The 8,916-nt window shown below is 43.2% G+C and overlaps 1 protein-coding gene across 1 annotated transcript; it reads left to right on the forward strand.

Moving 5' to 3' along the window:
* The first annotated feature begins 277 nt into the window (after nt 1-277).
* On the forward strand, nt 278-5,534 carry LOC109271018 (60S ribosomal protein L30-like). Its single transcript, XM_019456058.2, has 2 exons — nt 278-285; nt 5,180-5,534. Exons 1-2 carry the CDS (start codon nt 278-280, stop codon nt 5,532-5,534), a joined length of 363 nt encoding a protein of 120 aa, XP_019311603.2.
* The last annotated feature ends 3,382 nt before the right edge of the window (nt 5,535-8,916 follow it).

Consider the following 8,916-nt stretch of genomic DNA (forward strand, 5'->3'; position numbering starts at 1 on the left):
TCTTAATTAAACCAATAAACTAAAATCTGTTTAAATACTGAATATGTTCCACCTGTGTCCATTTAAAAGTCAATCAATTTGTTCACCATTGTTAATTTTTATCTGGGGCACCAGTGGGGAAATCTGAAGTAAGCGGTACAAGTAAGGGGTTTTTTTTTGCCCCTGGACAGCAAAGGAGGAGTTAGAGCCAGTGGTCCCTGAGGCACCAAGGATTGTATAAGAACCAGTTTGTAGGCCGCACCCAAGGTGGGGCAGAAACAGGAATAGAGAGGGGAAGATGAAGAGGTGAGGTTCATAAAGAAGCCTGGACACAGATAAAAGCCCAGAGGGCTAAGAGAGCGGTCTCCTGGTCCTGCAGCCTGTCAGCTCAGACAGATGAGCAGATGCAGATATTTTTCTTCTCCCACCAACAAGTGGAAATGGGCAGTCCTTGTCAGGCCAGAAAAGATGGGGAAGTTCCTAGAAACAAAAGGAGTTTTGGCAGCTGCTTGGGAATATTCCTTACTTAAAGTCCCCATCCCGAGGTAGACTAACCAGAGACAGTTGGCTCTAATTATCATCTGCATCTTGAGGGAGCCTGCCAAATGTCTTCTCTCCCATCCACTCCATGGACATCAGGGGCAGGAGGAGGGTGGTGAGCCCAGGTGGCATGGAAGTCAGTGCTGCTCTCTGCTCTGGAAGAGACATTTGAAAATCAAAGATCCAAAAAATGGGGACCTGGGAGGTGAGCCATGCCAGAGTGTCAAAAATGGAAGCAAGCACAGGACTGCCTTCCACTGTAGTTAGGAAACTTGTGAGTAAGACCCCTTGGAAGTCATCCAGATAACTCCTGGAGAATATCCAAGGGATCAGTCCTGGGCTCTTCCACCCATTTCCCAAAGGGAGAGGCTGGCCAAGACAGAAAGAGAATTCCACTGGTTACCCAAATGGATGATCAGGGATCAGGTCCTGCCAAAGGCCTTCAAGCATCCATCAAAAAGTCACCTTGGTCAGGACCCATCAGTTGCTGTTTGGCCTCCCCTGAGCCCATGCATCCAGAACTTTTTCTCAAAAGGAAATTGGGGCTCCACCACACTGACATTCCCAATTATATTGGGAGATCAGGTGCCCATTATTTAGTTTGAGAGTTTTATTTATGATAGAAAAGGGGGGGGGGTGGTGCTGGCTACTCTTTACTTATGGTTGGAAGACATTGATATCCCAGACAAGCCCCCAAAGAAATGCTGTAGGATTTTTTACCTCAATACCCAGGTTTTGTTGTCTCACCACTTTGAAGAATGAAGAGGTGGACACAGGATGAGAAGCAGGAAAAAGCTTATTAGAGTATAAGGTCAGAAAGGAATAGTAGGAAAGCTCTTTTTGCAGAGAGGGGGTATTTGAAAGTGAATGCCTTTGACTACAGGCAAGGGTCCATGTTTTATAAGGTTCTGGTCGCTCTCCATCCCTTCCCCCTTGTTCCTTCTCGGGTTCTTCCCTTATTGGCTTGATAGCTCTAGGTGCTGGGTTGTCCATTCCTGATTGGCTCATTTCCATTGTATGAGGGGTGGCCTATGGCCACATCATTCCTTGTGGGTCTACTTATAGATGTTTTATGATCTACTACTTATTTTTAGTCAGGTCTTTTGTCAAATTCTTGAGGGAAACCTGAGGGGGAGTAGATGATATCTGTTACATTCTTAAGAGGAACTTTATGCCCAACGAGCTTTGCTGTGGTCAGATGCTCCCAGCATTGTTCCAAAACATGTGTTTTTCCCCACCCAGGGACCTCACGTCATAATCTTTCCCTCTCTGCCTACTAAATCCTATCTTTTCCTATCATAGCTGGCTCGCCCAAAGAGGGCATGGAAGCTCTGTGCCGTCACACCCGCCCATACTTTGCCCTGTTCATCTCTTCCATTTAGCTACTCCTGAGTTGTATTCTTTATCATACAATTGTAATCATAAGTATAGTGCTTTCCTGAGTTCTGTGAGTCATTCTAGAGAATTATTGAGCCTGAGTGGAGTGTCTCAGGAACGCTTGAGTTTGTAGTTGTTTAGGCAGAGTGCAGGTAGCTTGGAGACTCTACTTGTGACTAGTGTCAAAGTGGGAGCAGTCTTGTGGGACTGAGCCTTTGAAGTCTTAGGTTCAAATTTCAGCTCTGCCACTTATTAGCTATGTGATTGTCACAAGTAGCCCAATCTTTCTGAACATCAGTATTCCTGTCTATGTAATGGGGATCATAGTAGTAAGTATGTCATTGGGTTGTTCTGAAGCTTGTATGAGACAATGCAGTAGAGTGCTTAATACAGAACCTGACACATTTAAAATGCTTAATAAATATTAGCTATAATTAAAAAATATTATTAATAAAGAAAGCTTTGTGCCAAACCCAAATCACAGATAATGTTCTAGGTAAATATCTGTGCCTGTGTCCCCAGGCATAAAACAAGAAACAGACTTCCTTTCTTAAAATTTCTTAAAACACAGAAGAGTCTGAAGAATGAACAAGAGCTAGAATTTAAAAGCTAAAAGAGGGGTGCCTGGGTGGCTCAGTTGGTTAAGCCTCCGACTCTTGGTTTTAGCTCAGGTCATGATCTCACAGTTACCGAGTTCAAGCCCCCAACAAGCTTGTGCTCACAGCACGAAGCCTGCTTGGGATTCTCTCTCTCTGCCCCTCTGCCCTGTGCATGCACTCTCTCTCAAAAAAAAAAAACCAACAACAACAAAACCCCCCAAAAAGAAAACAAAAAAACAACAACAAAAAAAACACATAAAGTTGAAAGTAAACTTTTTTTTTTTTTTTTTTAATCTAAAAGAATAAATGAGAACTACAAAACAAGGCCTTGCAGGGCACCTGGGTGGCTGTCGTTTAAGCTTCTGACTTTGGCTCAGGTCATGATCTCATGGTTTGTGAGTTTGAGGCCCACATTGGGCTCTTGCTGACAGCTCAGAGCCTGAAGCCTGCTTCGGATTCTGTGTCTCTTTCTCTCTCTGCCCTCCCCCACTTGTGCTCTGTCTCTCAAAAATAAATAAATGTAAAAAAAAATTTTTTAATAAAAAAATAAACATTAAAAGTTTTTTTTTCAAAGCATAAGACCTTGCATAAATATTTTTTTCTCCTAAGTTCCTAGGTCCTGAAACTATTTTGCAAGCCTCTCTAGGTGAAAGATTATGTGGCTTCATGAAGAAAATATCTGGGAAAAGTTGGAGAATAAACCAGCTGGAGATACTGATTCAAGCATTGCTTAATATTTTGTCTGTGCTTTAAGGCACTGAATAGCTAAAATCACTGAGTTTGCTGCTAAGGGTTTTCTTTATATTGGTCTCTTGGACTGTTTCTGAAGTCTCCCAAATGTCCTTCATGGAAAAAGTAAAGTCAGAGTCCTCATACCCCCGCAGGACCAGGAAGCAAGAAATCAAGGAATGTGGAACAACAAATACACTGAATGAAAGAGGCTGTATTTGCTCCTGAAGCTTATACAATTGCTCTTTCTCCTTTGCTTTTCTACCATTTCCTCTCCTCATGTTCAGTACTTTCTGGATTTTTTTGATTTGGCTGCTAAGACCACAACATTCTGCCTCTGCTTTGACATGTTGTCAATGCAATACTGAACTGTAAATATTGCTTTTGTGAAACGTCTTTATTCTGTCTCAATCTCTGTAAATTACACTTATGTTGAACATGCCAGTTGCCTTGTCTAGCTTGGCTTTGTATCTTTACAAGTTTATCTTTAACCCACTTTGCAGGTCATTTCGAAAGCTTTACTGATACGTGTGTCCTGGCTATTAGCTCAACTCAACTAATATTTGCTTGTTAGGGAGGCAATAATTTGCCTCAAATTGACTCAGAGCAGATGGATCTCAATGAAATTCCCTGCTAATATTCTCCTCAAATCTCAACACTGACTTTTTAAAAAAATGACCTTTATTTAGAAAGGGAACCATGAGGAGCAAGGATAGAAGCTGACTGGTTTGTGGCAGAGACAGAGGGAGATGGAGAAGCCTGAGCAAATGCTCCCAGATCCACTCACAGTAGCCATCTCTGAAATAACACCACAACAGTCTAAGAGTTACACCGTTTCCCTTTTTAAACTTTCCTGTGGGGCACCTGGGTGCCTCAGTCAATAGCTTCTGATTTCTGCTCAGGTCATGATCTCACAGTTGGTGACTTTGAGCCCCACATCTTCTCTCTCTCTCTCACCTCTGTCTCTGCCCCATCCCCTTTCATTCTTGCTGTCTCTCTCTCTAAATAAGTAAAAAAAAAAAAATTTTCTTGCAACATACAGGAAATCCTTGTGATTACTTTTTATTATGGTAAAATATACATAAAATTTACTATTTTGAGTATTTTTAAATTTTATTTTATTTATTATTATTATTATTATTACTATTATTATTATTATTATTTGGAGAGACATAGAGAGCAGGGGAGGGGCAGAGAGGGAGACAGAGGATCCAAAGCTGGCTCCTCACTGTCAGCATGGAGCCGGATACAGGGCTTGAACCTACAAACAGTGAGGTCATGACCTTTTTAAGTTTTTTAAAATTTATTTATTTTGAGAGAGAGAAAGAGAGAGAGAGCACGAGTAGGGGAGTGCACAGAGAGGGGGAAAGAGAATCCCAAGCAGGATCCACGCTGTCAGCACAGAGGCCCACACAGGGCTCCAATCCATAAACTGTGAGAGCATAGCCTGAGCCAAAATCAAGAGTTGGCCGCTTAACCAACTAAGCCACCCAGGTGCCCCTTATCATTATTTTTTAAAACATTGACAGTATGTTAAGCAAAAGGAAAAATTAGTCATCAATAAGCCCACCACTCAAAGATAACCATCATTAACAATGGACTGTTTATTCTTTCAGATTTTCAAATCTATCCTAATATCCATTTAAAAAAAAGAAGTTTAAAAATATCATTTTAGGGGCACCTGGCTGGCTCAGTCTATAAAGCATGCAACTCTTAATCCAGGGATCATGAATTCAAGCTCCATGTTGGGCATAGAGCCTACTTAGAAAGAAAGAAAGAAAGAAAGAAAGAAAGAAAGAAAGAAAGAGGAAGAAAGAAAGAAAGAGAGAAAGAAAGAGAGGGAGGGAGGGAGGGAGGAAGGAAGGAAAGAAGGAAGGGAGAAAGAAAAAAAGAAAAATATCATTTTAGTCTTGTCATTCCCGGGCATCTTGGTTGGGGCTGATTCACACCTAAAGCAGGAAGATAGTGGCAGCAAAGAAGATGAAAAAGTCGCTGGAGTTGGTCAATTCTAGTTTCCAACTCATTATGACAAGTGGAAAGTACATGCTGGGGTACAAGCAGACTCTGAAAATAATCAGATATGGCAAAGTGAAACTGGTTGTCCTCGCCAACAACTGCCCAGCCTTGAGGAAATCTGAGATAGAATACTGTGGCATGTTGGCTAAAACTGGCGCCCATCACTACAGTGGCAATAATATTAATTTGAGCACAGCATGGAAGAAATATTACAGAGTAAGCACTCTGACTAGCATTGATCCAGGTGATTCTGATGTCATTAGAAGCATGCCAGAACAGATTGGTGAAAAGTAAATCATGCAAAACTTTTCTTTAATAAAACTGACCAGAGCTTGTTTTAAAAACAGTGTTAAAAAAATTTTTTTTTAATCCTCTCAGGAAGGATTAAAGGTCTGAGGAAGACACTGTCATCACCTTACTGACAGGTAAGGAAACTGAGGCTCAGTGAGCAGAGGCTGCAGCTGTGACTGAGGGAGTCAGTTGGGCTTGAAGAGGAGGCTGAAATATCTTCAAGCTAGAGCCAGTAACTTAGAAATCAGGTAGAAATGCAGGTTGTTCTGCAGATGAGGAGGCTAAGGCCCAAGAAGAGGACAGTGCTGGCTCAAGGTCATACATACAACAGGTTAGAGACAAATTTGGAACCAGAATTCAGAACTTTCTGATCTATGCTTTTTCCACTATGATACTGCCAAGCCTTGCCTTGCACCTGTGGTTCTCAAACTTTAGTGCACATCAAAATACTGATTATAGGAAAACCCTGGGTAAACCCACCCCTGGAGTTTCAGAACCAAAAAATCCAAGTACAACTCTGGAATCTGCATTTTAAGGAAACAATCAGGGGCTCCTCAATAACACTTTAGAATCACTGCTCTGGATCAAGGCATTTGATTATTAAGGGCACTAACTTCTACTGAGCTCCCCAAGTGTCCTTGGGAGCAAGAGACCAAGAATTACCCTTAAGTCACCCGAGCACCCAACTTGAGCATGATTTGACATTCTGGAATGTCAGCCATCTCTCACTCCAGCACCATAATGCGCATCTGCTCTTGGAAGATCCTCTCACTTTCTGTTCTGGCCCTCACTGACTACAAGGACTGGCTGCTCTGCACTCTTGGGGGCTACTCTTAACACTTACTATGCACTGCCCATCTCCTGCTGGACTGCAAGGACCTTGAGAGCATGGACCTTGTAGAGAGCTCGGACCTTGTAGAGTCTACTCCATTCATTGATTCGACAGAGAACTTCTGTGTGAAAGGTAATATGCCTTTACTTTGCCCTTTAGACCAGATTGGAGATGCAGAAGAGCCTATTTCTCATCATCCATTCTTCAGTCCAGGCCAACAGTGGACCTTGCTGGTACCACAATCCATCCTCTTGCACCCTCTACAATCCATCTTCATGCAGCAGAATTTAAACATAAATAGGACTGTGTCACTCCCCTACTTTAAGCTTTCCAGAGGCTTCTAATTGTTCTTAGGATGAAAACTGAAATTCTTACATTTAGGACCTAGGCCACCTGTCCAACACCACTCACCTCTGACCCTTGTCTTCTAGCTCTGCCCCTCTTCCTCACTGTCTGCTCTACAGTCACCTTAGCCTCCTTGGAGCTCCTCACCAGTCCCTGGCCTGGGATGTTGTCTGCCTCATCACTGACAGAGATGGAATGTGAAGTGCAAGATGGATATTAGGGATCTACTTCTATAAGAGGAAGTGGGAGGAAGCAGGATTGGGCAGAGAAAGAAAAGCCATGAAGCAGGCTTGCCAAAGCCTCAGCCAACCTCCTGGGGAAGGCTTGGAGCAAATATTGCTCCAGCACTTGCTGAGTCTTGCTCTGTCACTAAGTTTAGGCTTCTCCAGTTAGGGTGTGATGGCAACCTCAGGCAAAGCAGTTCTGTGCAAGTGAGGCTGACACTGATGGCACTGACAGGTAGAGGCTGTCTGCTAACCACACCCCTTGGTTGAAGGCAAGTTCTCCCCTCCTATTTTTTAGGCAAGTTTTTCCTTGATGGGTGAGGGCACATCCCCATGTCTACCACACGGGTCAGTACTGCTATCCCTTATCATCCTGACAGGCTTCTGGGTAGTTCATAGGCTTCGTCCTCTGGGAAACCTTCACTCAGACCTCTGGGCTATAAGTACTCATAAAACTCTGTCCTTTTTCTCCCCAGTAGTTATCACAGTTTGTAATCACATGCTTGTGTGTGTGTGATTATCTAACGGATGTCTGTCTTTCCTAAGACACTATATGTTTGTGCAGGCAAGGACCATCTGTGTGACTCACTATAGTCCCAGAGCTCAGGCCAGTACCTGGTACATGGTAAGGAATGAAGTAAAAACTTGTTAAGAAATGAAGACTCGTACCATGTCTTGCAAACAAATGACTTTCCCAATTGTGTGGATCATCAAGAGCTTGCTGTGTATTTGGAGTTCTCATCCAGCTCACAGGGAGGATATTCATGACTATTTCAGGTTTTATCTTTAATATTTAGGAGGCTGCTCCTGCCCCACACCAATCTGGTCTAAAGGGCAAAGTAAAGGCAAAGTTCACACTATTACCACCATCAACATCACCACAACTACCACCCATAAGCCTTTTAAGGGCCCAGTGCATTGCAATGTCAGTGCAAATTTCCAAACCCAGAGAGCTATACGAGCCTGGTCCCTGCAGGTATGGGCTACATCACTGGGTTAGAAATCACAGTCCCTGCTCTACACTTAGCTGTGCCATCTGAATAAGTCACTTAATCTCTTTGAGCTTCACCTGTAAGATGGGGATAATGCCTGCCTTTTTCACTTCATTGATGTCGATCAGGTTCAAATGCAGTGATAGATAGGCAAGTGCTTTGCAGATTGTAAAGCGTGGTTCACAGGAAAGAAAGGGAGCTTTCTTTTCATGTAATCGTGACAGGTTGGCAAAGGACATAATTGGGACACTAACTTGTTTTCTACCATGATGACGTGGGAGCCCACGTAGATGGACTGTGTGCTAGGCATTGTTTTTCCCAGTTGTGCAAATAGATTTGTGTTCCCCTCTATGCCTGCCCTTCCTTCTACCTCCTCTGCCCCTTCTGATCAGGGGTGGAGACAACAGGAAGTGCACCAACCCTTGGGTGAACAGTGAGGGACTGTGTTGACATCATATGCAGGTCAAGGTTAAGTGTGTTTAGAGGTGGAGGGGTGTGTGGGTGTGTTTCTCCACAACTGGGCAGAGCAGGTGAGAACATGACGTTGAAGGCAGTGTAGTCCTTAGGGAAGCCAAACTCCCTGGGGGGAAATCTTTTACCTGGAAACTGAATACTTGGCCACTGAGACCGAAGCCAGGAAGAAGACAGTATAGACATAGGTGCTGGAGGTGGAACCATTGATGAGACGCCCAAATAAACTTCCAGGGTCCTTGGTGGGCAAGCCAGTTTGCTAATAGGAATATTCAGAGAGATTTTTGGTTTCTGCTGCTCTCTCCATCCCATTTACCCTTTTATTGGTAATCAATTTATTTAATCCAGGTATATGGCATTCTCTTGACAAGGATGAATAGGAGTGACCCACAGCACTAGGTTCCAAACTTTTGGCTTTTTCAGTTACCTCACTGAACTTTCTTCACAGCCCCATGACGTAAAACTAAGCTTACAAAGGCTAGGTAACATGCTCAAAGTCAATCAAGAGGTAAGGGACTATA

Source organism: Panthera pardus, unplaced genomic scaffold (genome assembly GCF_024362965.1).
Source record: "Panthera pardus isolate Hobbes unplaced genomic scaffold, ASM2436296v1 HiC_scaffold_18, whole genome shotgun sequence".
NCBI lineage: Eukaryota > Metazoa > Chordata > Mammalia > Carnivora > Felidae > Panthera > Panthera pardus.